This window comes from Anguilla anguilla, chromosome 10, assembly GCF_013347855.1.
Source record: "Anguilla anguilla isolate fAngAng1 chromosome 10, fAngAng1.pri, whole genome shotgun sequence".
In the NCBI taxonomy this organism is placed as follows: domain Eukaryota; kingdom Metazoa; phylum Chordata; class Actinopteri; order Anguilliformes; family Anguillidae; genus Anguilla; species Anguilla anguilla.
The window spans coordinates 47,795,405-47,819,405 of NC_049210.1; the positions used below are offsets into that span (position 1 = coordinate 47,795,405).

Consider the following 24,001-nt stretch of genomic DNA (forward strand, 5'->3'; position numbering starts at 1 on the left):
CCTACTCGCCCCTCCGACCCGCCCTGCCCCCCTCCCCCCCTCCCCCGGTGTTTTTCACGCAGACCTTCAGTACCCTGCTGCTTATCCTTCATCAGAGCAGCAGAGTGCTGTTTATGAGGGACAGGCTGTTTTAATCAGGCCCTTACAGCAGGCCTGCTGGCTTTGGGTCTGTATGACAGAGGGTCGGCCCTGTCGGGGCTGGTGGTCTGAGCGATAGGAACAGAATACACTTATCTTACGGCCCCACACTGGGGGTGCCTTCCACCCCATACTGGGGGCTCACTCTAAAAACAACTAACCAACGTAACCAAGGCATCAGAACGGTTACTTCAGAATTTTATTGATTTTGCATCATTAGGTGTTTACAAAAACAATATCACTATGACAACAGTACTGGCCACGTCGCTCAGAGCAGCATAGTGTTGGACAAAGGAAGTTATTCAAATTAGCGCAGGTGAATTCGTCGGGTTGTTTTCATTCATGATACAGAGATTCTTTATTTCATCAGTATAGCAGGAAGAATTCAGGTTTTAAAACAAACCGAAAGACCAAATATAGCCCTTATCTGCCAGCCGAACGTGACACTGCAGTCTTGCGAGCTTTAAGAGTTTGACCTCAACAGCCAAGTGGGTGGTCTTTTTGAGCGTGATGTAAAACTGAGCCTGACAGAAAACGGAATGTGACGGATGTGGCAGACATGTCCCCAAACCGCCACGGCGACATCATCCCCAATGAGACAGGGTCGACCGTTGGCCCTCGTTTTTGGACTCTGATACCTCTAACATCCAGCTCTTAGTCCTGGTTATCAAAGCGGGTCAGGACAGAGAAGCTCACAGACAGGAAGCAGAGTGAAATGCATATAAAACAAAAGCACACACTCCTGGGGTGTCTAAGAGGCGAGAGTTGAACATGGAACAAACGTCCTGGAAAAGGCTCCTTGTGGCCAAGGCCTTCCTCCTTTACCTCACCTCTTCTGTCTTTAAAGGTAAGTTCACTAAAGGCTTTCACCACAGAATGTGCAGCACACTGTGTCTGCTGTGCTGGTGGAGAAAGACAGCATTTTAGGAAAGGGGTGGGATGAGATGCACTTTGAATATCTTCTTTGAAGTATTGTAGAATTGGTGAAGTAACTGTCAGAGTGTAAAACATTCATTAATAGGTAAAATTTTTGTAAAACAATCAATCAACAACATGAGGAAATGTAAAAAAGAGGATGATAAAATTGATCGTGGCAATGTATTGCCACATAGAGGATCATCATGTTTGGATCCTCCAGACAGAAACATTCCACACACTCCTGGAATCAGTTGAGCTGTTGTATTCTCAGACTCCTACCCTCTGGGGATCAATGAATGAATGAATGAATGAATCCAGTGGCTTGTAAGGAGCATGTGATCAGCTGGGCACATGCAGCATTCCCGTTCTGATTAGTGGGGGGAGGAGGTACACAAAGTCTTCCATAGAACCTCAGTTCATATCACAAATTACCTCTCGGTCCCAACTTGGTTTCCACATGTTTCCAGTTTAACTATACCCCATTTTTTTAAAACCCTGATTGGTGCAAGACAATCTAAATATAACCATACTGTAGTGAATGACAAGACCGTTTGTTAAGAATATTCAAAATAGCCATAGCAGTTTGTGACCGTAAAAGAGATTTACTTGTTAACTTTTCTCAGGTAAGTACCACACACAGGCAGCTAATCACTTGATAATCATTTAAAAACAATCGAAAAGAAGTTTGGGATAAGTAAATTAAAGTAAGTTCTGCTTCCCCTACTCTCATTTTCCAAACTACCGGCAGAAGTTGCTAACGCAGTAACTCTCCCTGTTTGCAGTGCGTAACTTTCCCCTTCTGCAGTGCGTAACTCTCCCCGTTTTCAGTGCGTAACTCTCCCTGTTTGCAGTGCGTAACTTTCCCCTTCTGCAGTGCGTAACTCTCCCTGTTTGCAGTGCGTAACTCTCCCTGTTTGCAGTGCGTAACTTTCCCCTTCTGCAGTGCGTAACTCTCCCTGTTTGCAGTGCGTAACTCTCCCTTTTGCAGTGCGTAACTCTCCCTGTTTGCAGTGCGTAACTCTCCCTGTTTGCAGTGCGTAACTCTCCCTGTTTGCAGTGCGGGTGGCTGGAACGCTGGAAGACGTGTGCGCGACGTGCCACGTGAACGCCACATGCCACGACAAGATGGACGGCAGCGGCGGGAAAGTGTGTACCTGCATGTATGGTTTCCTGGGCAACGGCATAACTCAGTGTCAAGGTGAGGTACTGTTTCCTGTTTAGACCTCTGAAAGTTCGACTGTGTTATCTGAGCCGGTTCTCTCTGAGTCTGCCCCTCTCTGCGTGAATAAGGCGTGCTCTTGGACGGACGGCAGCGTTTGTTTCCTCACAGACAAAAACGAGTGCCAGGCTGGGCGCGGTAAGATCTGCGGAGATCACACCGTCTGCCACAACACCTATGGCAGCTTCTACTGCACCTGCCTGAGAGGCTACAGCCCTTCCAACAACCTGGTCATCTTCATTCCCAACGACGGGACCCAGTGCAAAGGTCTGGTCCAGTAACCCCAACCCTAACCCAACCCCAACCCTAATCCTAACCCTAACCCCAATCCCAATCCCAACCCTAACCCTAACCCTAGTCCAACCGCAATCCCAATCCCAACCCTAACCCAAGCTGTACCTGAACCTAACCCTAACACCAACCCTAACCCAACCCCAACAAATATCTGAGTGCAAGGTCCTGTTCATTTCACACATTGACAAGTGTAAGGTCCTGTCTGTTTCACACACTGATGAGTGTAACTTCCTGTTTGTTTTAGACATTGACGAGTGTAAGGTCCTGTTTGTTTCAGACATTGACGAGTGTAAGGTGCAAGGGATTTGTGGAGAGGGCGGATGGTGCACCAACGTGCAGGGCGATTTCAGCTGCCGCTGCCAAGCTGGATATAAGGTGCAGAACGGATCCCAGCCTTTCCACCCACACCGGGACACGGCTTTCTGCAAAGGTACCGGAAATAACCAGAGGAAAAATACAAGTCTAAATATAAATGACTGTCAAAAGTACGATCTTATAGCTGCAGACTCAATCATGTATCACATCTCAACACCACCAAGAATGAGCTACTGCACTCATTCACACATTTCCAGTGTGATAATGATGCCCATATACCATGGATGAGAAAAGATTGTGCTTGCTGTAGCCCGTGACTATATGCTGTAATGGTAATGTACACAGTGGTGAGCAGCACACACAGGAGCCTGACTGTGTTTTCCTGTTTTAGCCATCGACTGTGGGCAGCCTCCTTCCGTTACCTACGCAACCCAACTGTCAGGAACAGGGACCCGCTACGGCAGTGTCGCCAAGTTTGGTTGTTTGGAAGGATTCTTCCAGAAAAGTGGGAACAACACCGCGATCTGTGGTGAAAAAGGTGTATGGGAAGGCCTCAGTCTGGTGTGTGAAGGTAAGACTGTTTACTTTCTCTAATTATCTCTTTATTTCATTGGTTAATTGGTTTGGCAGCAGGGTTTCAGTTATTTTGCTTAAGTGATTTCCCTGCTGGCACCAGCTGCATAACAAGTACAGTGGTCTCCCAGGGCAACGGGCACTGCTGGACTTCTGAATGAAATGGAGGCGTGGCCATATGTTCATTGGACGACGCGCTTGTCAATCTGTGCCCTTGCAAATTCATGGACAAAAAAAAAGAAGGCTGTTGCATCTATGGGATGAGTGTTTGGTCACTCAAAACTGGGGAGTAAAAAAAATTATAGACAGTTGTTCAAAAATAATATGTTTTGCTGAAATACCATATGTATTGTTTGATATCTGAAAATGGTTACCTGGTCACTGGACCTCAGACTCATTGTCACTACCTTGCCTTCTAGAGATAGATTGTGGTGATCCCCCGACTCTCCCCCACTCTGTAATGACATGGAATAAAGCCTCCAAGTTGGGCACAAAGGTGTCTTATAGATGCAGTGCTGGATTTTACAGTGTTGGAGATGGGAATATATCAGTATGCAATACAAGAGGGCAATGGGACAAAGCGTCTATGCAATGTGAAGGTAAATAACGTGTTCCTTGTGCCAGCACTGGGTACTGTCAGCCTGTCTGTTAGAACTAAAACAGGAATCTCTCAGTAGTATTTTCTAAGTCTTCATTTCAAAACTGAAAAAACAGGGATCAAAATCATTCTTATCAGGATTCAGTCTTGGTAATCCAAACCAATCGTGTTTAATGTGGCCGACACCTTGTTCAGAAGTCAGGATAAAGGTATAGACCACTGGTTCTGGGGCCCCCCTGTGTATGCTGGTTTTCTTCCCAACCACAATCCCTGTAATCCCAGAATTTTAAAAAGCTCTTTATTTTTGTTAATTAGGTGCTTTTCATGTTAAGCGGGGTCATTTACCATGTTAAGCCACATTATGCCAGAAATAGCTTTGCATGCCATGACGAATAAATAACCACGTTCATATTGTGCTTATTGTGCTATATTGCAAACAATTACATAATAGTCATAAATATAGTTTCTGATGCTTTTTCTCTCAGAGATTAAGTGTGGTGACCCCCCAGTGCTGCCACACAGTGGACAGGTGTGGAATGGCAGCACAAATCTGGGCAGTGCTGTATCTTATTACTGCAATAAGGGATTTTATCAAGAGCAAGGAGGGAACGTCTCTTATTGTGTAGGAAACGGTTACTGGACAAAACCGACGCTAGTGTGCAAAGGTAACAGATTTTAATTACATCTTAGCATCCATTCGGTATTAGCACTCAGTCTTATTCACTCATCTGTACAAACTGGACCCTGTGTATATATCGTGAAATCCCATCTCAGTAATGCTGGTGGATTTGATTTCAGTTTATCGGCTGAATGGCCATGACATCATATACTGACCCTTAACCCGATCCCGCGGTGCTTGGCGTTCCCTTTTAGAGACGCAGTGCGGTCGCCCACCACACATACAGAGCCTGGTTACGCAGTGGGACGGTAGCGTGAGTGTGGGCAGTGTGTCCTATTACTCCTGCCAGGAGGGCTTTCATAAGGTCACAGGAAGTGATGCGTCTGTGTGCACTGTGAACGGTCAGTGGCAGGGCGTCACTTTGACATGCAAAGGTAATGGAGTATCGCTCTGAATATTCATCCGTTATTTGCCGGTTCACACAAGGCTGTGAAGGTAGACTGTGATGTCATAATGGGTGGAGCCAAAATGCGCTGTAAATCACTGTCTTAACCAATCGCAAGACTGTACTCCCCGTGGAATTACACAATGCAGTGTGCCATTTTAAGCTCAGCACATTTTCGATTTCATGGCATCTAATTCTCCTGTCGCTAGTGTAAAAAAGCATTTTTGAACCGAAGCACTTATACACTGAAATGAGGCCTCCCGGCCAGACCAGACTGACATACCAGTACAGTCTGTGTAATAATGTCTCACTCGCTTTCTTTCTAGAGATTGAGTGTGGGGAGCCTCCTTCATTTCCTCACTCCATCACGTTCTGGAATAACAGCACTAAGATCGGCACAGAGGTGTCTTATCAGTGCCAGGCTGGATTTTACCATGCCGGAAGTGGGAATGCTTCTGTTTGTGCTGCTGATGGTCACTGGGACCATGCTAACATACTGTGTCAAGGTTAAGTGCAACGCTGTTATCTTCATTTACCCATCACAGGTATATTTTTTTTGGAGAACTGTCTCCTCCTGCTGAAAGCTGAGTACCCCCTTGCGTGAGCACAGGGGTCGTGTGTGTGTAAGGACGGATTTCACCGTGCGCACAAGCAGAGATAACAGGGGCTCTGCTGTGTGTGGATGTGGTTTAAACAGTGCGATCTCGAGCATGCACCAGCATTGCACCGCCCTCCATCTTACATAGAAAATGTCTGTGTTAATTCACCATTAACTGAAACAGAAGATGGACTAACATGCCTTAAGGGAATCCCGTACCCCTATGGTGGTTTATGGGGACATTGAACCCTCAGTGTCAGTGTTGTGACCCTCAGCTCTTTTACAGAGATCAACTGTGGGCCTCCAGCAGTTTTCCCCAACACTGACCTGCTCTGGGACCGCACTGCGGTGCTGGGAAGTGTAGTCCACTACGCCTGCAAACACGGCTTTTACCTGGAGGGAGGCCGCAATCACTCCACATGCACTTCAGCCCGAGAGTGGGAGCGCATTACTGTAACATGCAGAGGTAACTAACACTTTCCACATTACACAGCACAGCTTGTGGCTACAACGCAAACCTACAAACAGTACAAACAGTTTTTTATATTGTTCTCCCCCATATATGTCTATTATTTACATGTATATATATATACTGTATAGTCTGTAGTCTGAAGGTAAAGGAAAGTTCACAGCTGTGTTCTGCAGCTTGAAGAACGGTTAGGACATAGGTGTGTTAATGATTTTGAACGAGTGAAATATTTTCTATAGTAGCTTGGCTACCTATGGCCATTAAAGACATGTGCAATATATTCATATTTCTTCAAGAAATAAAAATGTTTTTAAAAGACCTGAAACATATTATTTTGCATTTGTATCATTTTATTCTTGATATTTACCTTGTTTATTAATCAATTTTAAATGGGTTTTCTGAATTTTTCTAATCTACCAATGGCTTCAATTAGGGTTAAGGGCCCAAACTAGGGTTATGGTTAAAAAAACAGTAAGTCTGAGGGTAAAGGGAAGTTCACGGCTGTGTTCAGCAGCTTGAAGAATGGTTAGGACACAGGTTTGTTAATGATTTTGAATGAGTCAAATATTTTCTACTGTAGCATGGGTACCTATGGCCATAAAAAAATGTGCAATATATTAATATTTTTTCAATGAAAATTTTTTTTTAAAAGACCTGAAACATATTATTTTGCATTTGTATTATTGTATTCATGATATTTACCTTGATTTTAATCAATTTTAAATGGGTTTTCTGAAGTTTTCCAAGCTACCAATGGCTTCAATTAGGGTTAAGGGCCCAAACTAGGGTTAGGGTTAGGAAAACGATAAGTCTGAGGGTAAAGGCAAGTTCACAGCTGTGTTCAGCAGCTTGAAGAATGGTTAGGACACAGGTTTGTTAATGATTTTGAATGAGTCAAATATTTTCTACTGTAGCATGGGTACCTATGGCCATTAAAAAATGTGCAATATATTAATATTTTTTCATGGAAAAAATCTTTTTAAAAGACCTGAAACATTATTTTGCATTTGTGTTATTGTATTCGTGATATTTACCTTGATTTTTAATCAATTTTAAAAGGGTTTTCTGAAGTTATCCAAGCTACCAATAGCTTCAATTAGGGTTAAGGGCCCAAACTAGGGTTAGGGTTAGGAAAACAGTAAGTCTGAGGGTAAAGGCAAGTTCATGGCTGTGTTCAGCAGCTTGAAGAATGGTTAGGACACAGGTTTGTTAATGATTTTGAATGAGTCAAATATTTTCTACTGTAGCATGGGTACCTATGGCCATTAAAAAATGTGCAATATATTAATATTTTTTCATGGAAAAAATCTTTTAAAAAGACCTGAAACATTATTTTGCATTTGTCTTATTATATTCATGATATTTACCTTGATTTTTAATCAATTTTAAAAGGGTTTTTTGAAGTTTTCCAAGCTACCAATGGCTTCAATTAGGGTTAAGGGCCCAAACTAGGGTTAGGGTTAGGAAAATGGTAAGTCTGAGGGTAAAGGCAAGTTCACAGCTGTGTTCAGCAGCTTGAAGAATGGTTAGGACACAGGTTTGTTAATGATTTTGAATGAGTCAAATATTTTCTACTGTTGCATGGGGCCATAAAGAAATGTGCAATATATTAATATTTTTTCAATGAAAAAATCTTTTTAAAAGACCTGAAACATATTATTTTGCATTTATATTATTTTATTCTTGATATTTACCTTGTTTATTAATCAATTTTAAAAGGGTTTTCTGAAGTTTTCCAAGCTACCAATGGCTTCAATTAGGGTTAAGGGCCCAAACTAGGGTTAGGGTTAGGAAAACGGTAAGTCTGAGGGTAAAGGCAAGTTCACAGCTGTGTTCAGCAGCTTGAAGAATGGTTAGGACACAGGTTTGTTAATGATTTTGAATGAGTCAAATATTTTCTACTGTAGCATGGGTACCTATGGTCATTAAAAAATGTGCAATATATTAATATTTTTTCATGGAAAAAATCTTTTAAAAAGACCTGAAACATTATTTTGCATTTGTCTTATTGTATTCATGATATTTACCTTGATTTTTAATCAATTTTAAAAGGGTTTTCTGAAGTTTTCCAAGCTACCAATGGCTTCAATTAGGGTTAAGGGCCCAAACTAGGGTTAGGGTTAGGAAAACGGTAAGTCTGAGGGTAAAGGCAAGTTCACAGCTGTGTTCAGCAGCTTGAAGAATGGTTAGGACACAGGTTTGTTAATGATTTTGAACGAGTGAAATATTTTCTACAGTAGCTTGGCTACCTATGGGCGTTAAAGACATGTGCAATATATTCATATTTCTTCAAGAAATAAAAATGTTTTTAAAAGACCTGAAACATTATTTTGCATTTGTCTTATTGTATTCGTGATATTTACCTTGATTTTTAATCAATTTTAAAAGGGGTTTCTGAAGTTTTCCAAGCTACCAATGTCTTCAATTAGGGTTAAGGGCCCAAACTAGGGTTAGGGTTAGGAAAACGGTAAGTCTGAAGGTAAAGGCAAGTTCACAGCTGTGTTCAGCAGCTTGAAGAATGGTTAGGACACAGGTTTGTTAATGATTTTGAATGAGTCAAATATTTTCTACTGTAGCATGGGTACCTATGGCCATTAAAAAATGTGCAATATTAATATTTTTTCATGGAAAAAATCTTTTTAAAAGACCTGAAACATTATTTTGCATTTGTCTTATTGTATTCATGATATTTACTTTGATTTTTAATCAATTTTAAAAGGGGTTTCTGAAGTTTTCCAAGCTACCAATGGCTTCAATTAGGGTTAAGGGCCCAAACTAGGGTTAGGGTTAGGAAAACGGTAAGTCTGAGGGTAAAGGCAAGTTCACAGCTGTGTTCAGCAGCTTGAAGAATGGTTAGGACACAGGTTTGTTAATGATTTTGAATGAGTCAAATATTTTCTACTGTAGCATGGGTACCTATGGCCATTAAAAAATGTGCAATATATAAATATTTTTTCATGGAAAAAATCTTTTTAAAAGACCTGAAACATTATTTTGCATTTGTCTTATTGTATTCATGATATTTACCTTGATTTTTAATCAATTTTAAAAGGGGTTTCTGAAGTTTTCCAAGCTACCAATGGCTTCAATTAGGGTTAAGGGCCCAAACTAGGGTTAGGGTTAGGAAAACGGTAAGTCTGAGGGTAAAGGCAAGTTCACAGCTGTGTTCAGCAGCTTGAAGAATGGTTAGGACACAGGTTTGTTAATGATTTTGAATGAGTCAAATATTTTCTACTGTAGCATGGGTACCTATGGCCATTAAAAAATGTGCAATATATAAATATTTTTTCATGGAAAAAATCTTTTTAAAAGACCTGAAACATTATTTTGCATTTGTCTTATTGTATTCATGATATTTACCTTGATTTTTAATCAATTTTAAAAGGGGTTTCTGAAGTTTTCCAAGCTACCAATGGCTTCAATTAGGGTTAAGGGCCCAAACTAGGGTTAGGGTTAGGAAAACCGTAAGTCTGAGGGTAAAGGCAAGTTCACAGCTGTGTTCAGCAGCTTGAAGAATGGTTAGGACACAGGTTTGTTAATGATTTTGAATGAGTCAAATATTTTCTACTGTAGCATGGGTACCTATGGCCATTAAAAAATGTGCAATATATTCATATTTCTTCAAGAAATAAAAATGGTTTTAAAAGACCTGAAACATATTATTTTTCATTTGTATTATTGTATTCGTGATATTTACCTTGATTTTTAATCAATTTTAAAAGGGTTTTCTGTTGTTTTCCAAGCTACCAATGGCTTCAATTAGGGTTAAGGGCCCAAACTAGGGTTAGGGTTAGGAAAACGATAAGTCCGAGGATAAAGGCAAGTTCACAGCTGTGTTCAGCAGCTTGAAGAATGGTTAGGACACAGGTTTGTTAATGATTTTGAATGAGTCAAATATTTTCTACTGTAGCATGGGTACCTATGGCCATTAAAAAATGTGCAATATTAATATTTTTTCATGGAAAAAATCTTTTTAAAAGACCTGAAACATTATTTTGCATTTGTCTTATTGTATTCATGATATTTACTTTGATTTTTAATCAATTTTAAAAGGGGTTTCTGAAGTTTTCCAAGCTACCAATGGCTTCAATTAGGGTTAAGGGCCCAAACTAGGGTTAGGGTTAGGAAAACGGTAAGTCTGAGGGTAAAGGCAAGTTCACAGCTGTGTTCAGCAGCTTGAAGAATGGTTAGGACACAGGTTTGTTAATGATTTTGAATGAGTCAAATATTTTCTACTGTAGCATGGGTACCTATGGCCATTAAAAAATGTGCAATATATTCATATTTCTTCAAGAAATAAAAATGGTTTTAAAAGACCTGAAACATATTATTTTTCATTTGTATTATTGTATTCGTGATATTTACCTTGATTTTTAATCAATTTTAAAAGGGTTTTCTGTTGTTTTCCAAGCTACCAATGGCTTCAATTAGGGTTAAGGGCCCAAACTAGGGTTAGGGTTAGGAAAACGATAAGTCCGAGGATAAAGGCAAGTTCACAGCTGTGTTCAGCAGCTTGAAGAATGGTTAGGACACAGGTTTGTTAATGATTTTGAATGAGTCAAATATTTTCTACTGTAGCATGGGGCCATAAAAAAATGTGCAATATATTAATATTTTTTCAATGAAAAAATCTTTTTAAAAGACCTGAAACATATTATTTTGAATTTATATTATTTTATTCTTGATATTTACCTTGTTTATTAATCAATTTTAAATGGGTTTTCTGAAGTTTTCCAATCTACCAATGGCTTCAATTAGGGTTAAGGGCCCAAACTAGGGTTAGGGTTAGGAAAACGGTAAGTCTGAGGGTAAAGGCAAGTTCACGGCTGTGTTCAGCAGCTTGAATAATGGTTAGGACACAGGTTTGTTAATGATTTTGAATGAGTCAAATATTTTCTACTGTAGCATGGGTACCTATGGCCATTAAAAAATGTGCAATATTAATATTTTTTCATGGAAAAAATCTTTTTAAAAGACCTGAAACATTATTTTGCATTTGTCTTATTGTATTCATGATATTTACTTTGATTTTTAATCAATTTTAAAAGGGGTTTCTGAAGTTTTCCAAGCTACCAATGGCTTCAATTAGGGTTAAGGGCCCAAACTAGGGTTAGGGTTAGGAAAACGGTAAGTCTGAGGGTAAAGGCAAGTTCACAGCTGTGTTCAGCAGCTTGAAGAATGGTTAGGACACAGGTTTGTTAATGATTTTGAACGAGTCAAATATTTTCTACTGTAGCATGGGTACCTATGGCCATTAAAAAATGTGCAATATATTAATATTTTTTCATGGAAAAAATCTTTTAAAAAGACCTGAAACATTATTTTGCATTTGTCTTATTGTATTCGTGATATTTACCTTGATTTTTAATCAATTTTAAAAGGGTTTTCTGAAGTTTTCCAAGCTACCAATGGCTTCAATTAGGGTAAGGGTTAGGAATACCGTACGTCTGAGGGTAAAGGCAAGTTCACAGCTGTTTTCAGCAACTTGAAGAATGGTTAGGACACAGGTTTGTTAAACAGTGCGATCTCAAGCATGCACCAGCATTGCACCGCCCTCCATCTTACATAGAAAATGTCTGTGTTAATTCACCATTAACTGAAACAGAAGATGGACTAACATGCCTTAAGGGAATCCCGTACCCCTATGGTGGTTTATGGGGACATTGAACCCACAGTGTCAGTGTTGTGACCCTCAGCTCTTTTACAGAGATCAACTGTGGGCCTCCAGCAGTGTTCCCCAACACTGACCTGCTCTGGGACCGCACTGCGGTGCTGGGAAGTGTAGTCCACTACGCCTGCAAACACGGCTTTTACCTGGAGGGAGGCCGCAATCACTCCACATGCACTTCAGCCCGAGAGTGGGAGCGCACTACTGTAACATGCAGAGGTAACTAACACTTTCCACATTACACAGCACAGCTTGTGGCTACAACGCAAACCTTTACAAACAGTACGTCTCGCTGATTTCCTTTGTAGAGGTAGACTGTGGAGAGCCCCCTGCTCTTCCTCACACAGAGAGGGTGTGGAGTGGGAGTGGCAGGATTGGCACAGTGGTGCATTATCAGTGCAATACTGGATTTTACAATGCAGGGGGAGATGGACCCTCAGTTTGCACAGCTAACGGTCACTGGGATGTGGCCTCTCTGCAGTGTCAAGGTACTGGTCATCAGTTTATATTTATTTATTTTGGGCAATAGAAAAATCATTCTGTTGGCTTTTTAAAAATCTTATCATTTTTTTCCTCTGTCTCCTGAATTATAGGTAATACAAATACGCTCCATTACCCATGGACTTGAAACATGATATTGTTATTGCCAGTCTTAGATGAAATCATGAGTGATGCAACTGAAAATGATTTCATTCATACCAAATGAAAAAAAAACAAAAAAAAAAAAAACAAAAAAAAAAAAAACTGTAAACTATAATGCATTGTGTGAATTTGTAGAAGTTGATTGTGGAGTACCGATGTTGATCCCTCACGCCTCAGTCCTGTGGAATAAGCCCTCGAGAATGGGCAGTGTGGCGTATTATATCTGTGACAGGGGCTATTACAGTGTGAACGGGAAAACCCGGTCTGTCTGTGGGGCAAACGGACTTTGGGAGGATATTACAATGCTCTGTGAAGGTACTTAATCTTCTACATTCTGAACAATGTATAGTATAATTAGCAAACACATTAACATTTTAAAAGGGGGATGTTTTAACATGGTTGAAGACTTTTCTGTCACAAAGAAGCCCAGGTAAAACAAAATGACTGAAAAGCTTATTCACCTGCATTGCATTGTAATTTTATGTTTTTGTAGCGACCCTCGGTTGTTTTTTTTAAATTTTATTTTATTTTTTTTTACAGAGATTAACTGTGGGCCTCCGGCAGTGTTCCCCAACACTGACCTGCTCTGGGACCGCACTGCGGTGCTGGGAAGTGTAGTCCACTACGCCTGCAAACACGGCTTTTACCTGGAGGGAGGCCGCAATCACTCCACATGCACTTCAGCCCGAGAGTGGGAGCGCATTACTGTAACATGCAGAGGTAACACATCGTTAACTTTTACACTTAACCCTGGTTAGGGTTCCACTCATTTTATCATTCTGCTGTGTGTACCAGGAGAGAATCTGCCATGGATTTTAAAGAAATTTTAAGGCTACAGTTATGGAACCTAGTAGGTGCTGTTGAAATTTTACATGCATATATCTGTAAAAAATATACGAATATCACTATTATTATCTTGCACTGTGATGCATCAGAACAAAAGTTAAATTGAGTAATTGTCACTAAATATCTGTGCAAATATCCGTGCAAATATCTGAAATAAATATGACATCATTATTGTGAGTAAGAAGTCTGCTGTTCAGCCTGCTTGCCTCTTCCCTGAGCTCATGAGAAGCCATTCCCTCCTGCTTTTTAAAGTGCTAATAAAGTGAGATTGAGAATACTGATAAATGAAACCCCAGGGCTGGTGTCTCGCCCTGCCTGCTGAAGAGACATTCTGCATTAATCCTCCAGTCCGTGATCGAGGAGAGCAGAGGATTTATACTGGAATCAGTTCTCAGGAAGGGAATGAAGAACAGATCCAGGATTAAAGAATCGAGGAACAAGCTTCCTTTATCAGACCAATAACGTTCCAGCCACAAAATGGCAAGAGAATAAACTCACTGGAATTTCTTGCTGAGGATTGTCATAATATTCATTCCTTCATTCATTCATTAGTAAAACCTGTGACTGATGAAAATCATACACACCGTGTGTAAGGCAACAGTACTCTTTCGGAGGCTTGTGAGGTCATTGGATTATGAATTTATCAAAATAACTAAAAGTAGCAGTACAGGAAAATACAACTTAAATATATGAAGTAACTGCTTAGAGGTCTGGGTATTCCGTGTATAAACAGTCATGCTAAAGTTCTTAACAGTCATGCCGATCATGTTGTTTTACTCATAATGTACCCAGTGGTCAGTGCACTCAGATTCTCTGTGCTGGCCTGTGGCAGGGGGCGGTTTGGGTTTGGCTTAGGGTTAGGGTGCGCTTCCGGCTGGATTTACTGTCCCGGGCCGGCCCTGCTAAAGAATGCGATTCTTGTCCTGCGTGAGAGAGGCCAGGGGCCATTTTACGATTACGAAACTTTTTATGGACAAACCGTTAGAAGTCCTATCGCCAAATCAGCCACGCTAATTGTTTGTTTTCATTTTGTTTCCGTTTCCTTCCTGTTTCTACTCACCAGGCCAGGCTTAGCGTAAGATGGTGTGCAGTAAGTCATGTGCACAATGTGATTTGTGAATAATTCCATGGCTTGTTCCTAAATAAATACATCTTGACTGCAACACTTGCTTCCTGTGCCAAAATTGTAGCCCAAACCGTTAGGTGCCAAAAAAATTTTTTTTTGTAAGTTTAACTTATTTATCTGTTTACCTTAATATTACCAGGAATAACTCCCTTTTAGATTCAAAAGGGATTCAAAAAGACAGTCCGGCTGTCTTTGGGACATTGACAACCCCCCTCTCAATCGGTCTCCCCCCCCCCCCCCCAGCCAGGTGCGGCCCGCCCCCCTCGTTACCCCGCTGGGAAGTGGCGTGGCAGAACGGCAGCTCAGCCGGAAGCGTGGCGCTGCATCGCTGCCAGAGAGGGTACCGGAGGTGGAGGGGGCGGAGCCTGTCCATCTGTGAGGACACGGGGATGTGGCAGCCGGCCACACTGGTCTGCAGAGGTACACTAGCACCTGCGCACCTGCATCTTAAGACCCGTTCCGTTAAAACTGTGATGAAAAGTGAAAACAGAGCTCAGATTATAAAATATGCCACCCTGCACAGAATTAAGCGGCCTCAAATACTGTTTGTTTTTTAGCTGGAAGCTATGCATTCATTCATCTGTTCAGTTCGAAGGGCTCCACTGCAGGTGCTGGGTTCTGAAAGCATTGAGGCTTAATCTCCTCCCTGTGGACCATGTGGACTCACTTCACTAGAGCTTCACATTAAATTTAAATTTCGCCTGCGACACACACTAAAAATGTAGAAATTACTACTGACCTATAGCAGACCGTGAAACTGGATGTTATCTCAGTAATATCTCAGTAATGCTTTGGGTAATTGTAATATAATACATTCTGTCATTTTCAAGAGATAACACCCAGTTTCACAGTTCGCTATGGGTCAGTAGTAATATTAGAAAACATCTGAAATTGGTTTCAGAATTATTACACTGAAGATCAATTTCAGGAGATTAGAGATAACTTCAGAGATAAAGATATACCCTGCATGCTCTGTTATGTCCACCAACTGCTGTTTTTTTTTTTTAAACCATTGCATCATGGTAATTCTCTTCTCTCTCCTTATCATTAATAAGTACATGGCTTCTGATGCTGAAGACCAAGATCATGTCTTTTTCTTATTTCCTGTGAATAACAGAAATCAGGCCTGCGATCAGCAAGCTGGTGCTGTTCAATGAGAAGTGCCTGAGATGGACAGCAGAGCGATATGACGAGCGGGGAGAGGATTATACAGTAATATCACTTTCGTGCTTTTAAATCTGAGAATGTGGTGAAGCCGTTCCAGAGCTCCACCTTGCTGTGTGCAGCGTGTATGGTATTCCCTATCCAGACAACATTTGTAATCAATTACCAATGCGTACAAATCTTTGCTAATTTTTATTTATTTATTTGAATCCTTCTCCTATGACGAAGTTTGGTAGCTCATCTAATGCACTCTATCACTGTGTTAGGCTGATCCCTCTTGCTGTCTCTAATACAGGTCCAAATTGTGGGATCCAGGGACTATCAGAGAGCTTTCCGGGACGTTAGAAAGAGGGTCTTCAGCTCGGAGTCTGACCAGCCTGAACTCTGCCTGAACCTTCAGCCGGGCACCAACTACACCATCAACATCACTGCGCTCTCGGCCAGGTTCTCCTGCACCATCACTGCCAACACCAGCATCCACGGTACTAACGTCCTCTGTGGCTTTCCCTACAAAAGCAGAGCTTTTGTAGAAAGCAGTTCACACAGGCAGGCTGTTAGCCCAGTGAGGCAGGCAGATCAGAAGAACTGATAAGTTGTTATTATGGTATGGCACGAGGGGGAGTAGTGTAGGTGCAGCAGGAGTTCCTCTATCAGTCTCATAAAGGGTTAACTAAGTTTGTCCTATTAATAATTCAATTTACTGCAGGGAAATTCTTTGAATAGCAGAGGATGGGTGCAATGGATTTATACATTTATTATAGACGGAAGAATTTAGAGGAAAATTATACATTTTTTCACAAGATAAAACTCACAAGGGAAGGAGAATTACATCCAAGAACACAATGTACCATTAGCTCCAAAAATAGGGCCATTCAAGAGATGGGGGTCAAACGGGGTCAGCTCACAGTGCACTAATGAGGTTTCATCCAGAGGGCCCAGGACCAGCTGACCAGCAGCCACAACACAGCCTTTGTTCTGTTCAGAATTACGAAATAGCAGAAGAGTTGGAACTAACATTTCCTGTTTTAAAACTATTCAAATCAAAGAGGTAGTAACATTTTACAGCAATAAGTATTTATATTTATTTATATTTATATATATTTTTTTTTTTATGAGTAATTTTGGAATTTTTGTTGTTGTCTAGCAGTCAGGATTGTCATAAGTGATAAGAGAAATTGTGTCTCACTTATTGTTTTTTTTTTTTTTTTTTTTTAGCTCCGCCTGTACCTGAGGTTGTATTCAGAGATGTAGAGGTTCCCCTACCTTCTCTTTGGCTACGCAGATCAATGAACACCCTGGACCCTATAAGGTAATGGTCATTTTACACTTCTGTGCTCTGTACCCTGGTCAGGGATTCATCAAAATCTTTCAGTGATATTCAGAAGGGCCAGACTGACATTAAAGTTTGGCATGCAGGTGGAGGCTACCTGCCCTGGAAGGTGCTCATGTCTGCGGTCATTCATCCCAGAGTAACACTGGACTTTCTGTTTCAGTCACTGAACCCAGAGCCTGTTGGCTCGCTGCCCCTCAGGACTACAACTCCCAGAGTACATGTTACTCACAACATAATTACAGGACAAATCTGGGCCTGGGAAAACAGCCATGTAGAGAAAAATTCCAGAAAGAAATGTGACAAGGAGTGAAGTTTCATTAACCCCCTGATGTACCTGTAGGTGTTTATTTATTTGCATGTAAAGTACTATGCTGATGTCGTCAAAAACCCATACGGGGTCACAAAGGAACTCCAACCGAAATGCAAATCATCGACTTGTCTGAACCAACAGAGATATTTTTTTTGTCCGCAGTAAAACAGGATGATTAGTGCAGACCAGAGAGTGACTGATAGAGTATGTTGCTCTCCCCATTTTTGTTTCCTGACCCCCGCTCTGTTACCTGGCCTGTGCCCACAGCGTTTCCTGATCCCCGGGTCTGTGATTGTGTCTGTGCCCGCAGCGTTTCCTGATCCCCGGGTCTGTGATTGTGTCTGTGCCCGCAGCGTTTCCTGATCCCCGGGTCTGTGATTGTGTCTGTGCCCGCAGCGTTTCCTGATCCCCGGGTCTGTGATTGTGTCTGTGCCCGCAGCATGTACCAGGTGTTCGTGGTGCCGCTGGAGGGCCGCGTGGCGTTTGACTGCAGGTCAGCGAGCGAGGCGCGCTTCCACAGCGACACGCCGGCAGCGCTTTACCTGGCAGCGCAGATTCCCGTGGCGGACGTGGGGGCGGAGCTCAGCTTCACCGTGGGGGACCAACGCCACTACGGCGAATACTATAACGCTCCCTTACAGCCTGGCAGGGACTATTACATCATACTGCGCGCTGTCAGTCAATGGGGACGGGTGAGACCTGCTCCTTAAACACCTCTCATCTGAAGCCATGGGGTCTACTGCACTCAGGCTGAAGTACAAGCTGCAGGATATGCAGGATATCCAAATCATGAAAAACAGCCCCAGACCAGACATGCACCAATACAACAGATCTTTTCTGTCATATATATGGTGTAAAGATTTTGTGCATCATCCTGTGTTGCTTTGCTGATGGATCACATGGGATCTTGGGTTAAATTAAAATCAAAAGATTGAGCCACTGTAACACAGAAATGACAAGCTAAAATGAGTTCATTTTAGTTAGTTCAGTTAGTACTGGATTAACAGCCAAAATAAAAGTTAAAGAATCTGATCCATATTTTAACATTTAAACTGCAGCCAGTGAATGTTATGGCTAAATAAACACATAACCTGTCAGCATTAAATATAATGTCATATTTAAGCAGTTGGGGGGTTGGGGACGGACATTTTTTATAGCAGTTTCCAAAGCGAAATTTTTTTTGGCACCAGTGTTGGAGCGGGTTGTTTGCATTACATCATGTGACCTCTTTCATTTTACTGTACATGCAAGAGCCGGAGGTGCTGGTCTCGCTTTAAATTTCTTTGCATATTTAATTAATTCCGCATATCTAATTAATTCCATGTGCAAACACACGTGCCATGCCATCCATATACCTCCTGACATTTTATGAAATTGTTTTTTCCAGGTCAGGAAACAGTCCTGTGTCTTCTGGGCAAAAGTAAGGGGTAAATATAATATTTATTTTTCACTTACGTAAGCCCTTTAAAACATTGCGGCATTAACTTCTCATCTCAATGCGTATGAATGTGTGTACTGTGTTCATAGATGCATATACCTGTACATTTTTACTATGCTTAAAGGGAGAAAGCTCTGTTTATGACAGAGACAGAATCACATGACGTAGAATGAAACAGGGGCAGCTCTGTACAGTGTTACTGCATACAGGCTGCACTGCATGGCTCGAGGGGCACATGAGCTCGTTCTGTGGTATCCTGCATCTTCTCGTGATCATCCCTGCATCCTCTCGTGATCACCCCCCACAGGCACATCCTACATCATACAGTCTGCCACCATGCTCACCGGAGGACTCATCGGATTGGTCGCTTTCGTTGTGTTTTTGAGATTCGCTCATGTATGGTAAGATTTTTTTTCCCTGATATTCTGAAATTATTAGTGTTTGGTGTGTGCCAGAATTTTAAAAATTAAGAAAGTCTCGCTCAAATGATTTTTACAAACTGCATATGGGAGTTGATATTTTTTCCATTAGGCCTAATGCAACCCCTTTGTCAGTGGCACTTAAGTAATTAAAAGTAATTAAAAGTGCCACTTAAGAGTAAATTGTGTGAATGAGATTAATTAATTACCATGAATTAATGAATTACGTTTCTTGATTTTAAAACTCTGAATGAACATAATGAGAAAACTGAAAGGGTCAGAATACTTTTGAAAGCCTCTGAATCATTAAAAGTTCTGGTGCCATAACATTTTTATCTGAGGTTAATTTTCATTGTGATTATAAATGTTTTACTGTTTAATAACTGTGGTGCGGTGTTCCTCTTGAGGTACTGCAAGAAGACATGAAGCAGACGTCCGAACCACTGCCTCTGCTGCTTGAGCTAACCCAGAGGAGGAACTACACCCTATCCTTCCTTTGTGTTTTTACCTGTGTTATTATTTTTGAATAAAGCAAAAGTAAAGATTTTATAGTACCCAGATGTCCTCTTACTTGGTTTCTTTTAATAGTTAAAAAAAAATGTAATCAAGTTGCCTCCCTATTACAGCCACAAAAACATAAAAACAACCACATTTTTATAGTAAATTTACATGATTTACATGAGGTTAAACATGATTAACAAAAGTGGTGAAGTCAGTAAATGTTGGACAGTATTAGGTTTATCCGTTTCACAGTGAAAGGAGAGAGGGGTGAAGGGTAGGAGAGATCTCCCCAGTGTTAAGGCTGAACTGAAGCCAACATAAACCCACCAAGGTAAAAGCAGCTCAAGAGGAACTCTGCTTCCCCATAAAATAAAAACAGAGATTAAGGAAAGTATCTTATAATGGGCCATCAGCTCTTCAGTCACCCAGACTCTCTGCTTCAGTACATAAAACAGAATGGGGAAAAAAAACAAAAGTATGTAAAAGTATGTATCCAAACCCTGGACCTGGTTTTTATCAAAATGTTTTTAAACAATTAAAGTTGAATTAAGCAATCGACTCAGTTGATTTGAACTGAACTGAATTGAGTATTGAGTGCATGTCTGTGTGAGAGTGTGAGTGTGTGTATATGTGCGTGTATGTGTGTATGTGCATACGCGTGTGTGAGTGAGTATGTGTGTGTGTGTGTAGTGTTTATAGCTTTGGCAGCCCACCTGAGAGTCTCAGTGGTATGTCCTGTTTGGTCCTTCTGTTCCCAGGACACACTGGAGGGGTGTGCAGTAAGCTTGTTCCTAAAGTCCATTGTTTGACTTTGCCTCTTAAAATGATGAACCCCATATTGCACTGCACCTCTTACGAAAGAAATCTGTTTCCCTTTGCAGTGCAAACATTATTTGTAACCAAGGGCCCTGTTTTCACTCTATGGCTACAATATTTTCTCTAGTATTTTCCTCATTTTCTCCTGATTTTGAGAGGATTTCCTCATGGGAGGAACACCCAAAACACTGGATCAGATTTTTATTTGTGTTCTATCTAATCACTCATCACTATCTAATTAGTAGAGCACGTCATATTTGTGTTCTCCATCACTATCTGATGAGTAGAGCACGTCATATTTGTGCACATCACCTGGATGTTCACGTGGCATCCTGGTCCATTTCCTGTGCTTGTCAATAAATGAGTGAATGTAGGATCCTACATAAAGCCATTCAGATGTCTGGCTACCAAAGAGAAGCACATGAATGAGCCGCTAGATTCACACAACCGTTAGACAGATGCAGGTCAGCAGGAGACGACTGCTTTGGACTGCTGGACCCAGATTGAAAAGCAGACGGTGATGAGCTGCAGTAACACGTGTGACCTGAAGGGGGTGACAGTGACATTGGAGTCCCAATGGACACCACAGTCCACTATACAAACTGAAATCAGGGCTCGTGAATCCTGCCTTTCCCTCACCCACACAGTAAAACTTAAAAATAAAAAATCAACTCATATGTACTCTGTTAGAGTCCAGTAGGGCCCAGATGTACCCTGTATATTTTACTGTGCATGAACAGTAGCACATACGTCATGTTCTTCAACCATGTTCTACAAGAAGAATCAAAGAAGGACTTCCCATTTAAAGATAACAGACATTGTTGTGCAGTAGTATATATGCTTAAATAGAGGTTTTTTAACCCACGTATATGCTTGATGCTACCGTACAATTACAATTACTTCAGCTATCTTTACAGTTCTCAGTTCATTCTTTCCTGAAACCAGTGGATTTAACTAGGCAATTGTTTGGGAAATAAGAAGTTCCCCAACAATGTGACTGTATTGTTCACTGCCAGCTTTACCAGAGTTTTTTAAGACTTATTTCAGCTTCCTGTGCCCAGTGGCTTTAATGGACCACAGTCTGCCTTGTATCTCCTTATGAATGCATCTTTTGTCTACAGTACAGTACCTGCCGGTGTTTCAGTCTACATGGAGTCAAATTGGCCTGCGCCTGTAATACGGACTGAGAAGGTAGGTCTTTATTATTGAGGCATTTAAAATTGAGTGATTTACTTTCCACACTCAAACAGGAAGTAGAAGTACGGTATGTGCATGCAACTTGCGGCATACGTATTCTGCTAAAAATGTAATGCCTAACTGAAAAAGACTAGGACTATTTTGGTTAAGCTGAATCAGGAGAACAGTCTCATTTGCCAAGATAGGCGGTCAGCTTGCAGTTTGAAATGAACGCAGAGACTTGTGAAGCTTAATTAAGATTTCAAAACTCCAGCTCAAAAAGCAGGCATGGGTTTGGACAGGGTCAACAGAGCAGCAGCTTTGGCTTTGGCCTTCACTGTTCATAATGCGTGACCTTTCCCTGGAGGTCGCAGTTATTAAGTTTAATCAGCACAGTTCCCACACTCCAGTGATATGTCCATGTACTCCCATTCACCCCGAGTCCAATTCACCCAGAATCCTTTTCCAAAGGCTAATGTATGTCTGTGCCTTTCCAGAGAATTCACATCTCTCTAGGATATAGAGACCCTGGAATGTTAGACCTATTAGCCTTTCAGCTTTAAGGATTTGCCATAAGTAAAAGCTTAATGCACACAAATTATTGACCCAGAAATCATTGGAGTATGCATATTATTTTATGAATGCACTTCATAAAAGTGCCAACTATTGTTGTGCTGTGGATCAACACGCTATCTACGCAGTGAAGTCCTAGCTGTCGCTCGATACCCTGAAGAGGGGGATTCGCACAGTGAGGTGACAGTGTGGAGCCCCCCCCAGGTGATTTGCACAGTGAGGTGACAGTGTGGAGCCCCCCCCCAGGTGATTTTCACAGTGAGGTGACAGTGTGGAGCCCCCCCAGGTGATTCACACAGTGAGGTGACAGTGTGGAACCCCCCCCAGGTGATTTGCACAGTGAGGTGACAGTGTGGAACCCCCCCCAGGTGTACCCCCACTCAGGTGTACCCCCCCCCCAGGTGTACCCCCCACTCAGGTGTACCCCCCCCCAGGTGTACCCCACTCAGGTGTACCCCCCCCCCCCAGGTGTACCCCACTCAGGTGTACCCCCCCTAGGTGTACCCCACTCAGGTGTGTGCCTTTGTGAATCATGCCCTGCAGCTTGTGCACAGAGCTCCTTATGCAGAAAGGAATTATTAAAGTGACTGATGGTGAATTTAAATGCTGGTTCCTGTCTGTGTGGTCTGTCTGTGGCATTGCAGTGCTCACTGAAACGATGTGAACATGGCAGCCGCAAACTGCACAGCATGCTTCACATCAAAGCTAGTTCTCAGACGTGGGCGTCAAAGTATTAAGAAAAACAGTTCACACATACTGAGAAAAGAGAGGTAGACGGACAGCCTTGCAGCCTGAGCAGTGTTTTGAGAGGAACACACACGGGCAGCACAAGGACCCATTCATCCGCAGGGTTTGTGGAAAAGCAGAGAGCACAGAGTCTACATCTCTTCAGGATTCCTGAAATATCCAGAGCGGTCATGTGATAGAAACCCTAATTAACCAGGCGGGGCATCTTATGAAAAGCTCCTTCTGGGCCAAACTAATCATGTGAATGTTATTCCGTATCTGGAGGGTACTGCTGATGATGCTCGATGACAAATCATCCGAACTGTGCCTGGTTGTGATGTGCGTGCGCAAGTGATGAACTAACACTTTTACTAACGAAGCCAAGAAGTTCAGTGTGAGGTTCAGTGTGAGGTGACGTGCGTGTTCTCTTGCATTCAGAGTACACACTCCACTGCAGGCGCAAACCTTCTCCCTAAACCTGCAATCAATGATGCTGTCAGACCCTAAATATGCAATATCCACACATCCCAATTCCTCTCTAACCTCCCCATCAATCATTTTTACATTTTTATATTCACAGATTATTCTAACTGACATTGTGGCAGTTGCATGTACTCGTAAAGATGTGCGGTAACTGCTAAATACCCTTCCCCTTAAGTAACCCGATTAGTGTCAGATTCAGAATGATGGGCTAGGAATTCAAATCCATCAGCACTGAGAAAGAAAGGTCACGGAGGTTACAACTATACAATTTTTCTGTCATATACTACAAGCATTGAATAGTTTCATGTTTAACTACCGTCAGTCTGTTATGTTTGAACCTAAGAACAAGTTTAACAGGTTGCATGTATTTACACAAACCCTCCCACAATGCAACACTGTGGCCTTCTGTCGGCAGCGAACCCCTAGATTCCTCAAAGGGCTTCACTGGAGCTTGGAATGCTGCGACCGTTCTCGTCCGCATTTTATCTTTAGGGAGGGTTGTATGATTGTTTGATACTCAACATGCACCCAAATCAAAGGGCAAGTTACCCTGCTGTAACCCGTGTTGCCCCAGCATGCATCTGCAGCATAGGA

General features: G+C 41.8%; 1 protein-coding gene across 19 annotated transcripts; it reads left to right on the forward strand.

The window, feature by feature from the left end:
• The first annotated feature begins 377 nt into the window (after window positions 1-377).
• Window positions 378-19,692, forward strand: susd1 (sushi domain containing 1). Of its 19 annotated transcripts, none has more exons than XM_035379387.1 (22): window positions 380-985; window positions 2,114-2,254; window positions 2,387-2,542; window positions 2,814-2,999; window positions 3,276-3,455; window positions 3,877-4,056; window positions 4,541-4,720; window positions 4,929-5,108; window positions 5,446-5,625; window positions 6,004-6,183; window positions 11,894-12,073; window positions 12,163-12,342; window positions 12,632-12,811; window positions 13,037-13,216; window positions 14,712-14,888; window positions 15,586-15,680; window positions 15,928-16,114; window positions 16,848-16,941; window positions 17,715-17,967; window positions 18,663-18,695; window positions 19,021-19,114; window positions 19,540-19,692. In XM_035379387.1, the coding sequence occupies exons 1-21, from the start codon at window positions 910-912 to the stop codon at window positions 19,096-19,098; spliced, it is 3,276 nt and encodes a 1,091-aa protein (XP_035235278.1). In that variant the 5' UTR covers window positions 380-909; the 3' UTR covers window positions 19,099-19,114; window positions 19,540-19,692. The 19 variants fall into 19 exon arrangements, with proteins under 19 accessions (XP_035235289.1, XP_035235290.1, XP_035235283.1 ...); XM_035379388.1 differs by having other exon boundaries at window positions 382-985; window positions 12,277-12,342; window positions 18,663-18,702; XM_035379385.1 differs by having other exon boundaries at window positions 383-985; window positions 18,663-18,702.
• Window positions 19,693-24,001: the final 4,309 nt, after the last annotated feature.

What these genes read in the sequence shown, in the direction of transcription:
- susd1 (XM_035379385.1), top strand. Translation starts at nt 910, where the DNA reads ATGGAACAAACGTCCTGGAAAAGGCTCCTTGTGGCCAAGGCCTTCCTC. An exon ending in CGACGGGACCCAGTGCAAAG is followed by an intron (nt 2,543 to 2,813) that starts GTCTGGTCCAGT and finishes TGTTTGTTTTAG; the next exon opens with ACATTGACGAGTGTAAGGTC. An exon ending in ACCGACGCTAGTGTGCAAAG is followed by an intron (nt 4,721 to 4,928) that starts GTAACAGATTTT and finishes GTTCCCTTTTAG; the next exon opens with AGACGCAGTGCGGTCGCCCA.